Here is a 24,173-nt window from a genome sequence, read left to right as displayed (position 1 = left end):
AGCTGCTTGCTGAAACAGTGAAGTTTCTGTCTGAGCTTTCAGACAGTAGGAAGAAAAGTGTCGCTAAGAGCCTTGCTGATTTTAATCTTTAGATGTTGGCTGTTAGGATTTGTCTGTGCCACAACTACCTCTCTGTTCCTATGCAAGCACAGCCTTGGAATTTAGCAGTAAAATAATTTATTTTTTTTTTTCCACTCTCCCACTGGGTGCAGCCACCGAAACCTGCTAGAGAGGCATTGTGATTGGGTCTCTTGAGAGGATTAAGCACCCCTTCCACTAGCCTGGGACGCCTCCTGTGTTACAGAATCTGCCTTCAGGTCCAGGAATTTCCTCTAATATGTTGGATAAAGCCAAGACACTTCAGCCTGCCTATGTTGGGATTGTGCCGCTTGCAGAGGCTGTGTCAAAGCAAGGGAAGAGCTGTTCAAGCACATATCAGGATTCATACCACAGCTTACGAGAAGGTTAGCAGGCTCTGCTTTCTCCGTTGTAGGCACTGTGTAGTTGGTCTGTGGGTTGTGTATTTTTTCTTTCTTTTTTATTTTTTTTTCCCTCTTGCCTGTTGAATCTGCCTGATTTTTCTTTTCTGGGCAGTAGTCCAGATTTTGGGTTTCCCACTGACTCCTGTGACCTGTTGTCCCTGAGGGTGCTCATAAGCCTGTCAGAGGATGAGGTTGGAGCTCTGTATGTAGTGACTTGTAGTGCCTGGACTTTGGGATGATTTCACTTGCGTTTGGAAGTTTTAATTTCAGAGTTTAAATTGCTACCTCTTCCCTATGTCTACAGGGCTCTTGTGAGCAATGTTTTAAGGCTGTTTTATTAAAGATTTTCTGGAGTGGCAGCTCTGAAGGGAATAGAGTATCATGTTTTAAGTTTCAGAATGTCGATCTTCGGAGAGTGTGGGAAGAGTGAGGTCTTTATATCTAAATGTGATTCTGTTTTAGATAATGATATTCTTCTGCAAATATGTATGATTTTTATGGGGGTTTGACAATTCTGAAAGGCTATTTAGACAGAGGTCATATTTCAGGGAGTGGTATCTACGAGGGAAGAAGATCTGGAAGGACAGACAAAAGATTAAGATGAAAGCAGACAGTGATGCATGCATAGTGAATAGCAACAAACAGGAATGGGGAAAAGATTACTGGGAAGAATGACAGAACATAACAAAATGTTAATAGCAAACATAATAAGATTTATGTTTTATCAGAAATACTGGATCTGTCTAGCTACAGGAACTTGCAAGAGAGTGTGAAGATCTTTAGCACAGTGGCCTCAGAAATAAAGTGATTATTAATTTTGTGAGCAAGTAATGTGATCTAAGAGGAATGGAAAATTACTTGCAGTGACCTTTTGGACAGAAAAGTAAAGTAAAGGGTGATGGGAGTTGAGGACGAAGAACCAGATAGGAGAAGGCCATGTCTGTTGCAGAAAGATGGCCAGTGTGTGGAAGACAATTTTAACAGTTCCATTTAGAAGATTCTTCTTTCATGTGCAGTTCTAGGCCTGCTAAATATGCCAAACAAAATGGTTAAGTTTTTACCCTCTACTGTCACTTCCCTTACCAAGCCTCTGTAACAGATATTGAGATTTAGGTTGTTATGAGATTTTTAAAAATATTACTATTTTTGTTGCTTGTTTTCACTGGAAGACTCTTTGATGAACAAATATGGAAAAGGAAAACTGAAGTCACAGTCCTCAAATTCAAGTTTGGGAGTCATAAATCCGTTAGTATAGGCAGTGTTCCCAGATTACTTTGTCAGCTCTGGAGGCAAAGAACTGCAGCACATCAATCTTCAGAGGAAAAAAAAACCAAACCAAATTTAAAAAAAAGCCAGAACTTGCAGCTGTCTTTTATTTGCAAGGCATTGATTTTCACAGAAGGTGAACGTTATGCTTTTGGATGTGCCAGGATACATCTTTCATCCTGTCACTAAATATCACAAGCTCTGCAGTGGGATAACATGTAGAATGAGGAAAATGCAGTTCTCTAGTACTGTAATCAATAAAAAAATGTATTCTAAGGTCTCAAGTTGAAGTGAATTAAGGTCATTGAATTCTTGTACCGTTCTGATTATTGAAAAAGCTGTGTTGACTCTGCAAAGTCTAGCAATATCATCAGCCTACCCCATGTCTACTTCATGATACTCTAATATCATATGTGATGAGGAAAGCTACTTTCTACCAGCTACCAAACAGGAAAGGCAGGGAAGATAAATAGGTGCTGGCAGCTTCTTTCATGTCAGAAAAGAATAACCCTTTAGCTTTGCTGCTGCTGCATTCAAGTCTCCTGCAGCCTTGGGATGCCCATTTTATTTATACTGTAGCGTGCACTGTATTTTGCAGAAACAAATCTTACAGGCAGTGGAGAAACAGGTCTACTCACATTTAAATCCTTTTGAAAGCTCTGGAATTACAGAATTAGCTTTGAGCTGAAACAATAACTACTGTTGTACCTTAGTTTTGGTCTCCCTAAAAATGGACAACTTAGTTTTTTTATTGCCCAGGACAGAAAATTCATGTACTTCTCTTCCTCAGTCTACCACCCACAGGTGGATGGGGTGCCAGTCTACTTTCTCCTCTTTATAAAGCCTGGCAAGTAAGGGATGTCTGTATTATGCTGACAGTGCTCAGACCTATTAATTAATCTCATGAGAAGTGGCTATCTGGAATAGACTTAATGTTTTTTCCTTGCCTCTGGAAAACAGATGGTCTCCTAAATCTGATTTATTTTTTTGAATTGGGACTTGACATTGAAGTTTGTGAACTACTGATCCTTTCCACACAGAAATGCATGTGTCATGGGGAAGTGAAAGAATACAGCCTGTATTTTTTGAAGTGTGTGTTGTGGCAGTTATTTGTAAAATTCCTAGAATTCAGGAATCCATAAACATGTTTTCTATTCAAGAATGCCTTGGAGTTATTTATTTTTCAAATACCACAGCCCAGTTTGCAGTTCCTAGACCAGTTAACACAACAGTATTGTCACCCCTCATGAAAGATATGAAGAGGGAACTGCAAGATTCAGAAACTTTGAAAAACTGATTAGCGTTCATGTGAGTATAGCTTAGAATTAAACCCTGCCTTCAAAAATGTGGATTGTGACTCGGAGGCTTTCAGTGAAACTCACCTGTCTTTTTCCAAGATTTGTGTCTCAGGGCCCAGACACACGAACAAGTTCCTACATGCCATCCGATCTGCAGTAACTGTGTGGACATTCTTGGTCCACAGCAAATGTGAGGTAATTTGAGTTAGCTTAGCCTTTGATTAAACTATTAATATCTGTTCAGTACTTTGAAGAGATCAAGAGTCATGCAAGTGCTTGTTAACATACGGCTTTCTTCACGAGTGATCTAGATCTTATTGTCATATAGCCTCCAGACACCTGAAGGTAAAGCTGGATGGTGGCTGTACCTCACCCAGTAGAGGGCAGAAGAACCTCCACGTGTAGACTTGGAAGCTCTCCACACCAAGGAGATCCCCAGCAAAGAGGGCAGCCCCTGCAGCTGAGGCATCTCACAGGAATGCAGGGTGACATTTTTCTGTAAAGGCTGATCTCCATCTTCCTAGTTCAGAGTGGACCTGAAGATGATGTGGGAGACGTCAAAGTGATGCCTCATGCAAATTGCATGGATAAGAGACATCAGAAACCTGTCACAAAAAGCAACAGGTGCATCTCTGAATTATGGCTAGATTCAGAATTATTTATGCAAATATTGTTCTGACACAGAAGAATATAGAAAATGTGTTGAAGGTTTGGGGAGCCAACCCAGTGTCACCTCTTACAGTGTATCAAGAGGTACACCAAAGGTGTGTAGTTACACTCCCTGTAAGCTCATGTTGCAACCACTCTTAAGACCAGCAGTGAAGGTATGACAATGATGTATTAATGTGAGGTAGCTCCAAGTTGACAGTAAGATGCCTAATTCCCAGTGTGCCCTCTTTGACTGTGAAGACTTAAAAGTGTCTCAGGGTATTTGTTAACTTCCTAACATGAGTGTGAAGCTTAGGGAAAGGGTTAACACTGAACCACCAGGGTTTTTATAAGCCAGTCCTTATCAGTGGGAGAGTCATAGCATTATCCCTGGACTTGAATTCACATATTTTTTCAGTCTTGCTGCCCTAATGTGGTTTTTTTTGGTTTTTTTTGGATATGACATGTTTTCCCCTCTTGGAGTTTACTGAACTATTCCTGTCAGTGTAATGATCCCCAGCTGTTGCTTCAGCCCTAGCTATTTTCATGCTGGGAATGGGAGGAGGAGAGGATCAGAAGCTAGCTTGTTTACCACACTGTGATCTGCTTAATTTGTCAAAAACCAGCTACTATAATTCTATAGCACAAAGTAATATTAAAAGGAAAGAGTTGTAGACTCAAACCTGGAAGAGCAAGGAGTTGTAAGGACTCAGCACTTGCAGAAAACAAGAAGAATAGAAACTGGGTGTGGTGCAATGAGTGCAGCTGTCAGTAGCATTTATGCAGACAATGCTTTGAACTAGTAAGGATACCAAGTGAAAACTGCAGTAAGTACTTTCCTGCCCAATCAACTGAATTCTCTTCACAGTTAAACTGAGTTTTGGGTTCAACTGCAGTGGTTCTGGGGTATTGATAATCCCAGCAACTGGGAAACGTGTTAATAAAGCTTGAAAAAACTTGAATGACTTTCAAATTATTCATTATCTGATAATTATCTATTGTTTATTTATTTAAGAAAATATCTGTACAAATAAACAGCAAATGACTGATGCTTAGACTTCCCAGGAGCTGTGGAAAAGCGGATGCTTTTTTGAAAACAGAACTTAAGTTCAGATTGCCTGTTTTGCATCCAGAACCAACTCCTTGTTCAGAGTCCTTGCCAGGAAGACATCCCTGTGAGAGTCTTCTGCCCAAAGAATATAAGGGTCAGTGACAATTGTGGCTCTGGTTGTGTTTTTGGATTCACATCAGGCTGCCTGTGTATATCTTATCCTGGTACTTTTATCATCTGCAAGATCTGTCACTAGTAACCTCAGATTTTTCAGCATTCTGTCACACCTGCAAGTCATTGATCAACAACTTAATGAATATCTGTACCAAAAATAAGTGCCTGCTTAGATCTTTCCTTTCATGCCTCAACTCCCATCTATCCAGTCTTTTCTGAGCATTGAATTACTGATCTTGTCACCTGCTGCATCAATAAATTTTGATCCAAAATGTTAAAGCAGCATGTTTCCTGGCAAGAACCTCTGCACCCTATGGCAGAAACTGGGATATGGCTCCTGATCTAGTTTAGGTTATCAAACATAAACATGCAGTGAGCCTATGGGGCAAATTGTGTCCCTTTTTCTTGCAGAAGGTCTGTAATCTGCATAATCTGCTGAGTGGCATTAACATGGAGCAGAACTCATGGTTTTCTTTTACCTGGGCTAGTGGAATGTTTTTACCTAGTGCTATGTAAAATGTCCTAACCTGACACCTTTCCAAACTAAGAGCAGATCTACAGTAGCTGAAGTACGTTGCAATATGGTGATCACTAATTAACTACAAAATGGTTTTTGCTCATCAGTGTATTCAGGATTTTTCCTGGCATTCAATGAGATGGGTAAAGCAACTGTGCAGGTGACCTAGTGTCAAAGTTTATTGTGTAAGCATTATTTCAAGGAAAGATATCAACTTTCTACTCTGCAGTTCTGCCTTCTAAAGTTAGACTAAGCCTGATGAAGCTAACAAGAAACATGTGAGGTCAGTAATAAGGAAGAGAATATATTGCTTTGGGACATGGATTCATGCAAAAACTGGCAGTGAAAATTGGTGAAATCCAGGTTTTCTAGACAATCTGATTTTAATACAGCCTTTCAGAAGTAAGCAGCTGTAAAGAAAATATTTTGTAAAAAAAATTAAAAGTTTTAAATAGAAGTATTCATAAGAGATTTTTCTTCATGGTAAGGATGGGGATCATCTGTTGCGGCCATGCTTATAAAGACCTCATTTTGTGCCCTGCATCCCGAAAGGCAGCTCATGGAGCTGAAGCACAGACAGGAGTCTGAGGGTCTTCTGCCATTCTGAGGGTGTTTCCTTTAATGTCTCTGCTGCACCCTACAAGCTGACACATTTAACATCTTTTTGGTCACCTTCCTTACTGAAACACTTGTTGGGGCACAAACATTGTGCTGCCCAGCTGGATTGTTGTGGGGGAGCAGAGGGATTACCTCTGGGTAAGGCAGAAGGAAGACATCCACCATTGACTTCCTTTGTGTGGAGTTTCCCCAACTTCATGCTGCTAATTGTTTCTGTACTGTTAAATGCATGGAGACTACAGCTGTGGTGTTTGCAGGAGTTGAATGTGGCAGTAGCTCTGCAAATTTCACAGCAGTACCAGCTCCCTTTGTGCAATTTGTTCAGTATTGTGAGCAGCATGTAACCTGTCCCAGTGAGCAGCTGTGTGTTTTCTTTCTTGTTTTAGTGAACACTCTTTGTGATGCTCTTTGGATGCTGTTTTTCTCCACTTTTACTTTCCTAAGGTCATTCCTCTTTTAGTATTAAACTTAGATGAGAAAGCCCTTCTGAGCCTGCTTGCAGCTCGCACCCTTTTCTGTGCTCTGATGTCAAATTCTCTCTCTTTGGAAGTGGAAGGCAGCATTTTAGAAGTAGATGCTAAACTACTAGTGTCTTTGTGCCTCACTGAGAGACTGTTCTGCTGCTGCTAATAATAGTTGTCACATTGACTGCAGGCAGTCTAGAATGAGGATTGTGTCTTTAGAACTGACATGTGACCATGAACCTAACTACAGCAGTTGCAAACACTGTCACCACACAGCAATCTCCCGTGCCTCTTTGCTGGAGGGAAAGGAAAGGTTTCTGCCCTTCGATTGCTTTTGTTCAGTTTATTAGCAAAAGCCCACCTCAATTAGCAGTTGGAGAGAATCTTCCACTGTGTGTAATGAGTGTGGAAGTACCTGCTGCTGCTGGCAGTCTCCTCTTGTGCCCTTGAGTAGAGGACTGAGCCAGCAGTAAACATTTTAAACATCTGCAGAATTTGCCATCCGGTCTGAAGTCAGTGGTCATGCAGGCCATTCTGGACTGCCGAGTTTTTTTAGTTTGCTGATTGACCTGTTACACAGAATTATATTATTTAGATATTTATAGCTATGGTAGCACTTAAGAACCATGATAAGCCTCCTAGCTGGATTTGTTTTCAATGCTGTGGATCTTCCCTCGTGGGAAAACACAAGAAAGTCAATTCTGGAGATTCATAGTCTAGGGTTTTGAAAGAAAGTAAATATCCAAAGAGAAAGAAAATAAAAAGTAGTAGATAGATGCTGCATGGTTGCATTTTAAAGATTTTGAGGGAAATGTATGTGCATTTTATGTGTAATGCAAATTCCGGGGATCAGCTTCCATACTGGGCTGCTGTGAAGGAACTGATTCCTCATGTAGAGGGATATGATTGCTGTAGCTGAATTTTGTAGCTGTTTTACCAGTAGAAACAGAGTAGTATTAGAATTTGTACTTAAACTGTAAAGAGGGTGTCAGTCTGTTGCAGTATAAGAGGCCAGGATTTTTATCTGAACCTCAAATGCCATGACTGTGCCATGTGTTCTTTGCTATCTTTGAGAAAACAGTAAGGATGTTTCTCCCTACCATGAATTAAAATAAATAGGGTAATTCCTTGTCGCATCCACCTGAAGTACTTACTAAGAGAGGATGCTGGGGCTTGGACAAAAGCTGGTAGCAGAAATACTAGCCAGGTAGGGAATGCTCTGAGTCTTCATTTTGCGTGTAACATGCATATTGGCCCAAACCACTTTTGTTCCATGTCACTTGAAGTAACTGCCAGCAAAATAGACCAGCTGATGCTGGGAGATGCTCAAACTACCTGATTTAAAATTAAAAGGGCCAGCTTTCTGAGTTCTCTATTTAAATGGTTTTGTATTTAAATTTGCATACTTTTAAGTCCTTTTTTCTACCACTTCTGGAAAAAGGCATTTGCCCTCATTTGCATTTGGTTTCAGTAAACCAAACGTCTTTAGGTTGTTAACAATCTGAAATGCTCTTGGAAATACAGAATTATCTTACTTTTAAGTGGAAAACCCAAAAACACAGCTTGTATTTCAAGGTGTCCCATCTGCTGCCACATTTCTGTGGTACCTTCTCGACCATTAGATTCTTTCTGTGAAGGGAACTTTTAACTTCTATCTGTAGAGGGTGCCCTGTGGCAAAAGGTAGACTGAATCATTGGGCCAACACCAGTCTGAGAGATGTTTGAAGAGGTTTTTGGCCTTAATCTGAGGGGCTGTTACTACACTGGAGTGCTGTGCTGTAGCAGAAAGTTCAGTATGGGAGGTGAACTATTAGGGAAAAATATTAGACCATGTCTTTTATTGCTGGAAAAGGCATGGAAGGATTTCCTTATCTTTTTTAGTATTATAAACAAGTCTAATCAATCATGTGTTTCATAGATGTGTCTTGGTACTGTCTCAAGGCTTGATTCTTTTCTGTTTATTGGAAAGACACAAAAACATCTTATCCCTTGAACCCAGAGTTTTAAATAAAATGAAAAATTGTTCAGATTCTGATGTATTACCAAACAATGTTTTTTCTTTTTTTCTTCTCTCCAATTTTTCAGAAAGAAAGGTGAACAACTCATACCTGATTTTTAAGGAAAATAAAAAGGCTTGCAGCCTTTGATAATGAAAAGGATTCAGACTTGTTTTTCTCACATGTAGCTTGCCTTTTCTGCCATCATCTTAGTAGACAGCTGTAGATCTGTCAGGATATATCTACCCATTCCTTCCTTTTTCCTTCATTTGTCCCCATCTGCCACATTGTATTAAATTATCTTGGAGAATTTCTTTCTAGGGTCTTCTTTGCAAGGTGGTTAAGGGCAATGTTAGTTCCTCCTTGCTCATTATTTCATGGAAACAGATAAATCAGTTTAGACTGTGACTCATGTTTACACAGGGAATTGGGAAATTCTCAGTTTTTCCTCCTCAAGGATTTTCTTCCAGCTACAGATAGTAACAATGGCTATATAGATGGCATCAACAAGCACTGATTACAGATAATATTTACTGTCTTATGATACTGGTGTATCAATTTTAGGTAGACCTTTCCACCTAGGTGTTTCATTACAGGTCATCTTGTGGAATCATGCATGGTAGCCAGATTCCATAGATGTGGATGTGTTCCCAGTTATTCACACTTAGTTTTCACCTAACCAGTATTACTGGGACAAAATTATTTTATAGGAATCAGTACCGAGCACAGAAAGCAAACCAGCTTTTCCTATTGACAAGTTTGTTGCTTATTTTTACATGTTGCATGTTACTAAATATACCAGGTTACATGTATTTCAAGTTAAAGTCCCATTTAAACTGTTCCAGTGAGTGCTAAAATGGACTATTAGGTGTACCAAGGTTTTATTATAACAGTGAGCCTCTATGTGTTCAGTAGAAAGACTTACGTACTAATAGTAATACATTTATCTGATTTTAAAATTTTAACATTGAAGACAACAAATCAGTTATTCCATTAAAAAGTAGCAATGATTAAAATGGCATTAACTCAGCTATAATTTTCCAGGTAGGAGTTAACATGCAGGAAGAATGTAATGGCAAATGCTGTAAAATGCACAGCAACTGCTAGTCTTTGTTTTAAATTAACATGAAGAAACCCTGCAAAATACAGCATCACTTCCATAGCAATAATCAAGTTTGCATTTATTTAGTCATACACACGAGTAGCACTCGCGAAATAAACACGTTCAATTATGTGCAATATTGAGGACTGAGACTGTAAACTTCTAAGGTTAGGAGCTGGTTCTTCCTTTTCTATCTGCACATTTTACCATCTCAGAATGCCAGTGCTAGCTTAAGCCTCTGAGAACCACTGGCAGGAGTAACTGTTCTGTGCTGTCTGGAGGTTAGATCATATTATGTCATGATACTTGGACTACGCTACTGTTTTTATTTGTTTTGCAATGCTGTGTCCTAACGAAACTAAAAATGCTGTAAACGGTGCTTGATCTTCTAAATACAGTTTTGAATTGATACTACTTTGATGTTTACACTGTATCAAATTTGATATAAAGCCTCAAAAATAACCTGCTGAGGTCACTTGTTGTTCTGTGCTGCTGGTGTGAGTCAGCTACCTAGTGGTAATATGTGAAGATGGAGATAGATCCTTTGCCTTTGACTGTGTATTTGCTTCTAATTCCGTATTCTTTGAGAACCAGTTTCTTCTGTAGTTTGGGATCTTTGATTCTGCTAAATTAACCGTATCAAAGAGTCTGTATTTGTCAGTCTTCACTAGCAGAGTTATTTAATGCCTCATAACATTGACTCATTAAGCGACAATACATGCAAGTGATTATTCATCCTTTGAAAACATAAAAAAACCCCTTCCTATTTCATATTTCCCTTGTACAGCACCCTCCCAGCAAAAAGGGACTGTTGCCCTGTACCTGTTTCTTTTGTTTCTGGGAGCCAAAATTAGTCTTCTGGAACATGGTCATACAGAGAATGCATCTAATATGTCAGCAGGCGTGTGTAAGATGCATGTCACATCAAGGATTTTATATCACCCAAGACTTTTTGAGCCTTAGAAGTTTTTTGAAGAGTGTGATTTTACCAAGAAAGAAGCCCTTCTTGCCCTGAGTGTGAGTCAGTTAATTCTCTCTTCCTCCTCTTTTCATGTTCTTAAATGACCGTTGTTCCTTTTTCTCTACTGTTCAGTTGCTTTTAAAAGTTTCTGGGCATTTGAGAGTCTGAAGGCGTTTGGAAGTGCTGAATGGAAAAACCCAACCCTAGTGTTATATGACCCACATTATATCCTTGGATTATTACTAGCACATCTACTGTGAAATATTTTGAAAGCTGTTTCTTCAGAGGTGAAGGATCTATTCTGCTATCTAAAGAATCTCTCTGATAGAGGTTTTAGGTCTACACCAGGCAGAACTGTACTCCTGTTCTCACCTGTACATTTTTTTAATGCTTTCAAAAGCTCACTAAGAGGATAAGTAGGAAAAGGTGGTTGTGAAAAAATTATCAAGTAGATCTGCCTTTGATGCAGCTGTGTAGCTTTCTTGGTTCAACCTCCTGTTTGGCTTTGTGCCTACAGTCATCTCTGTTGGACAAGCACAGCTGGGTAAGGAGTTTACCAGTGTTTCCAAACTTGATATGAGACACCTGCCTATCTAAGTATATTGTCTCAGAACATGCTGATTTCTGTAGCGCTGCTAAGAAATCCATGTTCATAACTCATGTGACCTGGAATAGGGAACTGCTCCCAATCCTGGTTTTGTTTCCTGTTTAGGGTCTGCTTCACAGACCTCCTCTTTGGGTGTAAGGAGAAGGATCCCAATCCTGCTTCTCACAAAGAGAAGACCACAGCATGAATATAAATAACTGGCTTTTGCTTCTGGTGTGAAAAGTTCTTGTAACAGTCTAAGAGACCAAAAGAAGTTTTTTTTTTCTATTCTTTACCCTCCTGAACCCCATTTTCTCTATAGTATGGTTACTAGAGAAGAGATGAGAAAACTGCCCACATTTTAATAGCAGTTGTTGTTGCTGCAGTAGAGAAAAGAGGTAGTGGAATATAAGATAGTCTCAAATAGCCAAGAAAATAAACCTCTGCTTAACTGTTGCTTTGACCAGTCTTGCTCCAAGCTATTCTTTAAAATGCACTAAGGTGAAGAGAACTGTATGGCTGCTGTTCTCAGCAACAGTGAATGCTTGCAACTTGTGAGGATCAACAGTGTACTTGCTGCTTCTCCTTCACCCCACAGAGGGACGTCAATTTTTGGCATCCCCTTCCTGGGGTAGCAAACAGTCATATAATCCCTGCAGTTTGGGTGTCATTTACAGTCTGCTTCACTTAAATGCTTCTCTGTTAGCTGCACAGTCTGGTTAAATGCAAAGCCAGCGTGTATTCCCCATCAGCAGTTAGTGGATTAAAATGCTGTTAGGCTCAGAAAATTACCTTTAAAAAAGGCCTGAGAAATTGCCTTTTCTTTGTTGGTTACCTCCATTCTAGTGCATTCTGTGTTATGTGGGGACATTTTCTATAGTGCCAGTAAAATGCATCTGTGAAAAAAAAGTCATCCACCTCAGCAATTTGAGTTATTTTCAGAATTAATTTGGACCATTGTATAATCACTCATTCATCACAGATGATCACAGCTGAATTTTTCTTATAGCTTCTTATGGACACTCAAAGATATTTGGTAATATGAACTGCTCTTTGCTGCTTCTGTATAGAAAGGTGTTGCAACTAGAGTTTAGCAGATGCTGCTCTTGCTGGTGTATAAACCAGAATCTAATCTGGCTTCCCATCGAAGCATGAAAGAGCTAATGCAATTCAACATTTGTTTTGCAAGCAGGCACAGCTGAAAAATGCTTAGAGACCATTTTCAGTGTGAGGGAAAGGTTTTCTCACCACATCTCCAAGGGAATGAATAAATCATAAATGTAGTATATAATCTCCACTGAAAACAACTACTGACATGCTTGCATATTCCAAAACTGATTTTGGCATTGGCTACTGGTCAGATGTGGCTATTTAAGCAGAAACTAGGAAAAAAAAAATATCTTCACAATGTAATGGGAATGGCTGCTGCTGCTGCCAAGTGGTGAGTGGAGAGGTGGCTTCAACCCTCAAATGAGTATTTACATGGCACTGTGCTGTTGAAGTCAGAGGCCCCAGATCTGCACAAACAGCTGTGATGATTGCGTTTAGCAGATATCCCGTGTGGCCAAAGTTGAGTTTTATGGTTGCATGTCATAACTACGTTGGTTAAATACAGGCTGTTGGTTTAATTTAACAGTGTTATGCACATTTTACTGAAAAACTGAAAAATACACGTGGGCTGCAAGATGGTGATCTAGTGCCATGTTTCTCAAACCATCACAAAGTAAACCCAGTCAGATGTACTCAGTGCTGGGCCAGTGAAAAATTTTTATTAAAAAAATCTTTGCCGGTACTGAAAGGCAGAGGTGCTGATGAATTAACTGGCAGGTTTCCATCCCAGCTTGTGCTGTATTAATGCTTCCTTGTGAGTTAAGTGGATGCTGTAGCACTAGGCTTTCAAACAGGGAGTGCAGAGGAGGTGAAGAGCGTACAAATAAATGACCGTGAACCCTAAGAGCATTAAAGTGCATAGTTTGCTTTTACTGCTTTTCCTTGCGCTTGCACTTTCCTTAGCTTAGATAATGAAGTTGGGTTAATTTCACTTGTTCTTTGGTAGTTTCTCTTTGTAATCACATGGCTTATTGATTCAGCTGCAAGGATGAATTTTTCTATCAGGCGATTGCTTTCACTGGATTTCCGAAATCAATAAATCATGTCTGTGAGCATACTGCCAGTCTGGTTAATATGTGGTTTATGTCTTGCAAGCTCCTTTTTTTTGCACAGGTATCCTAGCTTGAATTCCAGGGAGTTCTGCCTCCGTCAGCACCTTGTTTGGCTATAGCAGCTTTCTTCTCCTCGTGTTCTGTGCTACTGCTCTGCTGTTGGTTGTAATCCACCATATGGCTGTGCTTAATCAGTACCTGTTTGGGCGACCTTGAGTATCACTTGGGATTCCTTAGAAGAACAGGTTTTATCGAAATGTGAACACAGACTCCCTTTGGCAGTAAGTTTCTATTCAACAGAACGTCCATGGGGCCTCACCGTAAGCTGCAGCTCTGAGCTATCTGCTTCTCTTGCTAGTTCTCAAAAACAGGAAATGCAGAATATATTTCTAATTTGTTGTCATAAACCCATCCTGGTATGTCACATAGTCTAGAAGATGAGAGATTTTTTAATTTGTATTTTTCTCTTGAGATGCAGGGGCTGCAGTCTAGTTTCTGTAGTAGTTCTAGTCATCCTATTAAACATGAAGCGTGGTTTAGAAATAGGAGTATGTATGTGTGTATGTGTAAAGGCAGGCACACTGTTGCATATTTAGACTGCAAGCTGCAAAAACCAACTTATTTCATCCTATGTATTTGTTCTTGCTACTACTTACTAGTAATCCACCCCTGTACTACAAATAGAGTTGTAAGTAAGTGTCCAGAAAGTATCCAGATGCGTGCAGCCTCTGCATGTTAAGCATATACTGCTCTGAGCTGCCACCAGCCATGAGTAGGTAGGAGTAAGCTCTGGTCTTGGAATATGCCTGTGGGTTCCCTGTTTAAGGCAGTTCTATGGTAAGATGAACAAAAAGAAAATAATTACTTGCTGCATTTCACAAACAGTGTAATTCTGTTGATAGTAGCTGTTTTGCAGTGTTATTTGTCTCCTAGTATATCCCTCTCCCTCAATTCTTCTTTACCTCACCTCTTAAACTGCTGGCAGCAGTCCTCTTTACCAGCTCCCAGATTTCTCTGGAATGGTTTACTAATTCTTGGAACAGTTCATTAGAGATGTAGCAGCCTTGTTCAAACTTGAACCATATTTCAGAATCTTTCATACTTGTGAAATAAATAAACTATGCCCATTTTTGGGTGGGAAAATCAGACAAGTATGGAAAGCCCACAAAATGTTGCAGACTGTGACACAAGTTGAATTAAAGAGATGGGTAGAAGGGTACCAATATGGGACTTAGTTTCTAGCCAGCAGTAGTAGCTCTCCTTTATATGACCTGATTATTCTCTTATCTGAAAATTAATTTAAAGGTTAAGTAGAGGAGTAAAAGAAGCAGAGGATTGTTCATTTGTGATTGAAAGACCTACACTACAGTCTGTCTTTGAGTAACTTTGAATTTCTCTGGTCATTCTAGACCTTTGGCTGAGCTCCATGTACACCAGTCTTGGATTGGCTCTTGGGACATCTGTTAATCTATATATAGGATTCACACACTTGCACACGTAAACAGGTGATCTCCTAAATATATTAAATGGTGTTGGGAACTCCAAGTACTGATTTAAGTCAAAATGAATTCAGGAGTGAACTGAAGTAATCCTTTTTGCCCTCCTCCCTGCCACAAAAATAAGCTGTATTGGGGAAAAAAAAAAAGTGCATTATGTGCTGGCTATAGCTTGTGCTTGATATGTTTGTATATACATTCATAAATCCCAGGAATTACTTAGTGTCTATTAAAAGTATCCTGAAAATGACTTCTTTCCTTTCTCCAGTTTAGTCCTCTCGACAGTTGCTAGTTTCTTGCTGTGAAGGGACATGGTGTTTAAAAATAAAAGATGCATATAATGGGTAGAGAAAAAGGGTAGTAGATGGTAACTGACATAGTAATAAGATATATTTAGAAAATTCATAAGGGAAGCTAAGTCAGGAAGGGAATTTTAAGGCATTTGATGAAGTCTCTAGCTGTGTGACTGATTTCTAATAAATCTGGGAACAGCAGGGAGACTTCAGAAGAGCAAAAGGCATTTTGCATCACTACTGAAAAAGGGTGAGTGAGTAAAGAGTGGTTAATGTGGTGTCAGTTCCAGGAAAAAAAAAAAAAACCATGGAAAATTTGATAAGATTTAGATGGTATAAGAACAGCAGTATAAGCAGTCTATTCAGCTTTTCAATTTGTGAAAACAGTTCTGTTCAAATGTGATTTTGTTGTTTGGATATGTAAAATTTGTTTGCTAGAGGTTTTGTCTGGGTGTAATAGACTTTTATAAGGTCTTTAACTTGGTAGTGTGGTATATTCTGCTTTTAAAAAGTATCTGAATTCAATGAAGCTCTGCTTAATTGGATTAGGAACAGACTGTTATCAAAGAAAGCAGAAAAGCATTTCAAGTTGGGATCAGCTTGCTGTGGTCTGGAAACAAATACAAGATGGTAACAGTGTGGTTGGAACAAAGACTAATGGAGGCATAAATAGTGACCTTAAAATATTGTTTAGATCATCTAGGCAAACTATGAAGGATGGACAAAATGCACTTATGCACCAAGGAGCAAAAAATGCCAGCCACACCTGTGTGGGGGATTTTTTAGCTGAAAACCTGGAATCTGGGTGGTAGAAGGTAAATAGTAGGTGTAGCTGGAAACTTTAAGGAAAGTAGATGGTCCTGGCAAGTAAACAGCAAAGTGGCAAAAAAAGCCTACCATACATTGCTGGCTGTGTTAACTGGGAAGACACAAGTAATAATGAGAATATGTGCACTTATAGCTGTGGAGATAGACCTGATGCTATAGGTCTGTGCCTAGTGAGATATGCTCATTTGGGATATGGAAATGACTCCCAGAAATGGCTCACTAGTGGAAATAATGCTGTACAGTGAGAGACTTAATGTGCCATTACGTCACAGGGCTGAAATAACTTTGTGGCACACTGCTGCTGGAAGGGTGAAGTCTCACTCCCACCTTATGTCAGTGTTAGCAAATATCTGGCTTTACAGTCGTTTGGTTGGGCTGTGGTCTCTGTCATGTCAGTGAGTCCAGCCACCAGTCAGGGGAACATGAGCGATGGTGCAGGGAGTGAGGGAGCACTCAGCAAGCTGTTAGATGAAGTGCTCGTGTAGATGTGTCATCACCTGATTCAGGTTTTAATCACCTCAAGACCAGAGGAGCAAATTAAGAGCTCTGTGAACAGGCCAGCATTAGCCCTCATGCTTGCACAGAAGTAGGAATGCTATTGCATACTGGGTGGGAGGAAGAGTCTGGGACTTCCACTTCTGTTTGCAGTTTCACAGCCCAACGAAGGCCCTGTTCCTTCCCCTCTGCATTCCCTCCTCCTTGCTCTGGCTCTTGGCTGATCCCACACAGAATTAGCATGCTGCTCAGTACATCCTCCCTCCCTCTCTCCCTTCCCCATTCTAAAGGAAGCAGGGTGCATATATTAAGAAATCCTAGTTTGGGTTAAGAAAGAGGAAAGGTAATTTCATAGCAGATTGCATACAGAAGTACCTCTGTAGGTAGGAAATGTATTACTGTCCTAAGTCTTTCAAAGAAACGTACATCAAGAGCCAAGGAAAGTGGCAACTGGACCAATCTAAGTGAAAATGTAAGTGTGCATTTAAGTGAGGGTGATTAGCCACTGTGTGAACAACCAAGGAAGAGATGGATCTCTTGTTAGCTTCCTATGTAGACCAGAACCCTTATGGGAAGATGTATCTCAGTCAGATTCAAACTGCAAACAGGAGGTTGACAGGAACAGGTAGAATGTGATAATGTGTTCAAGTAGATTAAGTGGTGTTTTGTCCTTAAATGTTTTGTCCCTGCTTTAGGGAATGTACAGTCTAAATTTGAATATAATGTATGAAATGAATGTATTGGACAATAAAAGTCCTTGAGAAAGGAAGCATAATTATAATGAGATTGTACAGTTGGACCATGGATTAGTTTTGCTGTCTGGTCATTCCACTTTGCTTGAAAAAACAAGGAAGATGCCATGCCATTCATTCTATAATATCTTATGTTGAGTATACTAAGGAGCTTGGACTTGATTGCTGGCAGGGTTTGGCATCTGTTGATGTTCACTCAGGTTGCCCTAAACTGATGTATGTGTTTGCACACTTGCATGCACATGTGTGTGGGCACATACACGTGGGATTTTATTCTCCAGGTTTTTAAGGTCCTTTTTTTTATGGAAGCTGTCTTTGTTTGTAAGAACAATCTCTAGAATATTGCTTTGATTGTGTAGTTTAAAGGCAAGCTGCTGTTATAATCTAAATGTTGAAATTAAGACTATTCCAGATATTTGCATTAGAAAAAATGAATACCATTTCATATGGCTAATGCATATATATTCTATTACTCTGAAATAAGTAGGGAACATTCTAGTGATTTAGGGATTCGTTTTGCTGTGGAACAAGAACGCTTCTAGACATATCCATGATATTTCATCTTCATGAGGTATTTCAGTATGTGACTTTCTGAGTTGAGGAAGAAAATCAGCCTTGTAATTTAGAGTAATGACCAATAGTTTTGTCATATCAATTTAATCTACACATGGTAATTAGAGCTTTCAGGAGTTGTTAGCAGCTGGGGTGTCATCCTGTGTTTATCGGAGGACTGTCAGTCGGTGTCTCCCTTTGTTTGTTTTTTTGATATTCATGGTTTGGAAAGAAGTTGGTGCTCTAGAAAGAATTGAGAAACAAGCCTGGCTTTGCGGATTTTTATCACCCTGCCAAGACCCTGCGCAACTTCCTCCTTGTTGCCCGCAGCAGAATACGGAAACCTGACTGCTGAAGGCCACTTCTGCAATTGCAGTGGTGCAGGGGAGCAGGGTGGGAGGGGAGGTCTTTCTGTTCTGCTGCTGGCTAGTGCCTTGGCATCCCAAGAAGAAGACAAGATGCGTTTGAAAATGTCGCTTCGCTTGTTTCTTGAACTGATGGGTTTTCTTCTCTTCCCTCTCTCTGCTGTCGTGCAGTGCTGCAGTTGAAGCTCCAGCAGCGACGCACACGGGAGGAGCTGGTGAGCCAAGGGATCATGCCACGTAAGTATGGCTTAAACTCTTTCTCTTGGTGGTTTTATGCATGTTTTTGAGAGAATGGTTTCCCGTATGATGTGAAAGATGAGTTTCTCCGTTTGTGGATGAAAAACATCGTGTTTGAGAGCCCCACCCTGTTCCATCCAACTTGATCATTCTGAAGTGTTGGTACTCTAGGTATGAGACCACCTCTGATACTGAAGAGAGCAGTGGCTCCAAGCACAACTGTACTCCAGAACGATGTTTCTATTTTAACACAGTGGAGAAAAGTCTTCTGGACAGTATGCTATGTTCAAATTGCCTTACATGCTTCACACATGCTGGTAATCACTATTTTAACAGGCTTCCTGCCTCTGCAGTTTCTGTTCTTGTTTGTCAGCTCCCCAGACCTCTGAGGCGGTAGCAATTTTCTATGTACATATTCCATAAACTGAGTAAAAACAGGCAGTGTGTACAAAATGTTAATCAAAAAGGGGACCATGTTTTATGTTTGCAACTAGAAATCATAGCTAGAAAGAGCCCTGTGTGCATCAGCCAGTCCCCTGCCTGCAAAAGAAGGCAAAATCTGCAGAGCCAGAGAACTCTTAGTTGTCTGGGTGAACACATAGGTTATACCCTCATGCCAAGATTTAGTAAATTCACTGTCAGGTTAGTGCTGGAGAAGTTTGGGTTTTTTTATTTCATTCCCATCCTTCTCCTCAAAATACAAAAAGATATCTGACAAATAGTTTTGTCATGCTTTGGTACCTCTGAACTAGATGGCTTACAGCTAACAATTTGAAACAAGACGAAAAAGCAAGTGTTTTATTTTTGAGATTGTCTCAGTTTTACTTAACAGTTTTAGTTAAAGGCAATGGATCAGGTATTTGTTTTCTTCTTTCAAAAACTTTCTCTCTTCCCCATTTCACAAACCTTATTTGAAGACAGTGTAGTAATGAGGATTTTCTCCTTTCTTCTGTTTCTGGGGTGCACGCTGTAATATGACACAGTGGTGTGACTTAGACTTTGCTAATGGCATAAGGTTAGGCTGTCTCTGAATGGAGAGAAGCTGTCAGCAGCTCTCTGTCAGCTGAAGTGGCTCTGTGGAAGGTAGTGGCATGCTCAAGATGTTTCTGGGACCCCACTTAAAGTTCTATTACTAAATCAAAAAGGGAAGATTGTCCTGTTTGGATATAGTAGATCATGCCTGGCTTAGTTTTACCTAGGGAAGTCATGTATGTGCTTTTGTAGAATACACTTGCTTTTAGATGAAAGGCTAGAGTCCCTGTTGACTGTGCCCTTTTACTAATGCTTCCCAGAATAAAATGTTCCTGACTTCTTTGTGGTCTCCTGCTTTAGGTGGATATGCACGCAAATACTGTATTAAGTTGTACTCAGTACTGGCTTGCTTCAAAGTGTGGCTGGTCAAACTTGTGATTCCTGAGGGGGGTCTGTTTTACGGGCCCTTTGAAAATGAAGCCCTTGCAAGTAATTCAAGTAAGGCACCCAGAGTAATTATTCACCTTTAAATTTGCTTAAAATAAAGCCTAAATAACTAGTCTTTGCAGACTTGTGCCCTTCATTGCTTCATTTATATCTCTTACATGTGAGTTTCATGACAGACCAAAGAATGCTCACTGAAAGGTCATTGTTCAAATATTGGCAGTGCATGGAAAGGTTCTTTCTGCAATGGAGAAAAACCACTTTAGAAGGTCTGCTTTAGACATGATTTGAAATAAATTCCCTCCAAACCATGGTATCATTTACCCATACCTGTCAACTGGGAATAACCACACATAAGGAAATGTTTAAAACATTATTTGCCTGGACCATTTCAATGAGAAGATCAGATGTGAGATAAATTATGGTAATTAAGGCAGAAGTCCTGTTTTTAACCTGAGAAGTTCAGAGATGACTAGAGGCCATGTTCTTCCTGAAGGCATCTCGGAGCCATGACAGCTTTGCTTCTACTTTCAGCAGTTCAGAATAGATGCTTTTACTTAGTTACTGGTAATGTGCAGCTATTCTGTTCATCTTTGTGCTCTGTATCCTTCTCTATGAAAACATTTAGGTATTTGTTCCTCTGTCATCTACTATTAAACATGACTGTACTGGGCCCCATGTCTCCTTGAGTTTGTCAGTCAGGAGCCAAGCCCCACACAGCCCTTTATAATGATTTAACAAAGATATAAAAGCAGGAATCCAGAGAATGAACTGGTGCTGAATGAAATTAACTGGAGCCCTGTTTGCATGTGAAATGCCAGTTGACTTCCAGCCTTTATGTTCCATCTGGAGAGGCTTAAAGCTCTTTAAAGAATTGTGGTAGTTGGGGTTGTATCTACATTAGCATTATAGCTTGTGTCAGGGAGGTGAAGCTTTTGAAGTGAAGCTCTTGATTGCACCTGCCTACTGTACTTTGTGTTGCACCATGCAATGAAGTTTGAGAGTTAGATTAAATTGGGATGGAAGGAAACTGGAAAATATTCTGCCTATGGTTAATATGTGTTCAGTCCATGGGACCAGCCTACAGCTTGTCTAGTGAACCACCTCCCATTTCACCTTCACCTATGGAATGTGGATGTCAGTTCTTCAGCATCAGCTGTTATTCTGTGCAAATTTGGTCTTACCTGTTAATTTTGATGAGCCTTTAATACAGATCAGTTCCCAGATCATGTAGCCAAGCAGCTGTGCAAAAATCCGTCAAAGAAGTAGAAGTTAAAGGGTTTGTTTTACATTGAAAGCTATCTAATCTGGAAACTACCTTTGGTTCTGACTGCAGTGTAAGTCTTATCATAGAATCATAGAATCTTAGGGGCTGGAAGGGACCTCGAGAGATCATCTAGTCCAACCCCCCTGCCAGAGCAGGGTCACCTAGAGTGCATCACACAGGAACTCATCCAGGTGGGTTTTGAATGTCTCCAGTGAAGGAGACTCCACAACCTCTCTGGGCAGCCTTATGTGGTGTTTAGATTCAGCTTGGTGCCCTAAACAAGAAATTGTATTTCAGGCTTCCATCAACACAAGGCTTTTGGACACTGTAAAACCTGAGGGGTGGGAGAAAAGGCATTGGTGTCTCAATAAAGTGAGAGTCACAGCACTCCTGCTGCACTTATTCAGAACAGAGCTGGGCATTGCTTACTTTTTTTTCCATGTGGAATTTTGTTTCTGTGGTAGAAAGGAAAGACAAATATTTCAACATTTTTTTACCAATTACACTAAATCTTGCCTGAATAATCTTTCCAACCCACCAGCCACCTACAGTATACCTATGCTTCACTTAAAGATTTGTGTATTGTATTAAGCAATAAAGCATTTATAAGCACTGACAGATGATTGAAAGTAATTTGGTTTTATGCTTATTAATTCTTCTTGCTTTTCGATTATCACTTTCTGTAACCTTTTACTAGTAGCACAGTTCATTAGTTGAGGATTAAAATTCTCAAATGCCCATTAAAAAAAAGTGGGAAGCAAGTCTTCATCTACATTTGATATACCTGTGCTTTGAGCTGGGACTGTATCTAGGAACAAGGACAGCTGAGTTTTCATATTTATTCAGCTTTTGGCCTATTTTCTGATAGTGCAGATAAACAAGCTTTTTTGCTATTTGCATTTTTTGTAGCTATGCAGAGGTGATTTTCATCTTCTCGTCCTCATAAAATGCAAGCCAAACAAAAACTGCTGTCTGTGCTCAGCTCTTTGAACTCTTGTCATGCTGTTAGAAGAGCAGTCAGATGCTGTCAGTTTTTATAGTGTCTAATTTAAAGGTTACAGCTGTTTTTAGGTTTTTGAGGGGAGTATTAAGCACCCAGTTTTCAACCCTTGAAAAGAATGTGAAAGCATGTGAGTAGAAAGACATGTGGCAAGTATCTTCGAGTATCTTAAAGCAGCAAAATCATAGAGAAAAGATACTTGGCAAATTTAACAATACTCTGCTTTGCAAATTAAGTTGTGCTTTTTTGGTTTTGCAAGGTTTAAAGCTTCACATGCCTATTGTTTTATCCACTGGGGTCATCTTTGGCTTCTAGCTGCAAGCACAAAATACAGACAAGCATGCAAGGTTGCTATGTGGCAAAATCTTGCAGAGAAGCTGTTGTTGTGACCATCAGTTCCACCCAAGCAGGTGAAACAGAAGTTGAAGATTACTTCTGGGAATGTGCCTTGTGTTGCTCTGTAGCGCTGCTTGGTGAATGTCTGAAAGATGACATAAGCAGCATTTGAAAAGGGCATCATCTGGTCTGAAAACTGGGAGGGTGGCTGCAGTACAGGCTGAGAATTTCCAGGAGATTTTTTTTTGCTTCAGGGTATTGGCTGTTTGCCAGTTTTTGTGCCCACATCCAACTACTCTGTATGTTTGTGTTCAGGATGTGATATATGCAGAGTACATGAATGTGTGCAGAATCCAAACAGGATGGAGTTTGTGCTGTTTTTCTAATGTGACTGTTTTTACAGGCTCCAGGGTGTTTCCATGCTATAGATCTGTGTTACTAACAATTGGATGCAGTTTTCTGCTTGGACGTATGGGCTCTTAGTAGCCAGAGGGTATTTTGAAGTACAAGATTTGTGAATCTTGTGCTTCTGGGCTTCAGACTTGGCTGAAAAGAGTGTATTTTGTCTCTAACCTACATGGAGGGGGGGTGTGTATGAAATAGTTCAGTTGCAACATGTCACGTGGTTAGGAATTATTGTAATACAGGAGGCAATCTGATTTTTACAATCTCATTGGGCCTCTCATGTCACTAGCTCCATTTTTTTTTTAGCCATAATGTTAAGGAAGAAAATTTAAAATTAGTTTTAAAACTAAAACGCAGTGTGTGCTTTGGGGGGCTTGAGAGGAGCTGTGAGGCATTGATTAGAATTAATTCTAAAGGAATTGCCGTTTGCTGGGGACACTTAGTGATTTGAGGTTAGAGAACACAGTTTATGCTTTGGCATATCAGCCTTAGTAATGATGTAGGCAAAGCTTGTAACTGGTCTTCTGCATCCAGCACAGCTACCATCACAAGCAAACAAGGGTCCCTGAGGTGTTGATTTCAGGAAGTAAAGTGCTTGCCACCTGTGAGTTTTTCAAGTTAAAAGAACTTCAAAACCACAAATTTGGCCATACATCCATACTTGTGTCTGTGTAGGGTCTCTGAAAATTATATGGTTGCTTTAACTTTTACCTGATAGTCTAACCACTTCTCAATTTTACAAAAAGTTATTTGGTTTATTAAAATTATGCACTTCCAACTTTATTGCACAGCTCTATATTTAATATTCATGTTAATATTTTCTTATTAAGGTGCCAGTTTTTGTCAATATAGTATAGGGGGGGTATTCGAAGGAGACTTGTCCTTTGAGGACATAGTCAGCTTCTGGTTCCTGTCACAAACAGCAGAATCATTAATCAGTAAGGTTGGAAAAGACCTCAAAGGTCATCAAGTCCAAACATCAACCCAACATCACCACGCCAACTAAACCGTGTCCTGAAGTGCCACATCTACATGATTTTGGAATACCTCCAGGGCTGGTGACTCCACCGCTTCCCTAGGCAGCCTGTTCCAATGCTTGACCACTCTTTCAGTAGAGAAATTTTTCCGATCCAAATAGGTAGCTGCAACAGAACATATTAAATGTTGTCAGAATCAAAAGAAAATTAATACCCTTGCTTTTAAAAATTGTTTTAAGTGTTAATTGTGAAATAGGAGCATCTTTTGATGTGTGTCAAAGAAGAGAGGCTGTAAGCTGTTGGAACATACATACATGTGCAGTATTTTTCATGGCAAGAATTGTTCTGCAGTCATGCTGAAGACTTCATCTGCAGTTCTTAATGTCTCAACAATCTGTTGTCTTCTCCATAAAGGCTAGGCTAGAAGT

At 39.9% G+C, this 24,173-nt stretch overlaps 1 protein-coding gene across 1 annotated transcript in view; it reads left to right on the top strand.

The window, feature by feature from the left end:
• The first annotated feature begins 337 nt into the window (after positions 1-337).
• Positions 338-24,173, top strand: part of MKL1 (megakaryoblastic leukemia (translocation) 1) — a 45,612-nt gene continuing 21,776 nt past the window's right edge. The window contains exons 1-2 of the mRNA XM_009996345.1: positions 338-464; positions 18,279-18,344. Coding sequence (XP_009994647.1) covers positions 338-464; positions 18,279-18,344 — 193 coding nt within the window. The remainder of the gene's footprint in view (positions 465-18,278; positions 18,345-24,173) is intronic.

The sequence above is a fragment of the Chaetura pelagica genome, unplaced genomic scaffold (assembly GCF_000747805.2).
Source record: "Chaetura pelagica isolate M959 unplaced genomic scaffold, ChaPel_1.0 scaffold414, whole genome shotgun sequence".
NCBI classification, from domain to species: domain Eukaryota; kingdom Metazoa; phylum Chordata; class Aves; order Apodiformes; family Apodidae; genus Chaetura; species Chaetura pelagica.
Note: the sequence above shows the minus strand (reverse complement) of the source record. Positions and strands in the feature narration are given on the sequence as shown.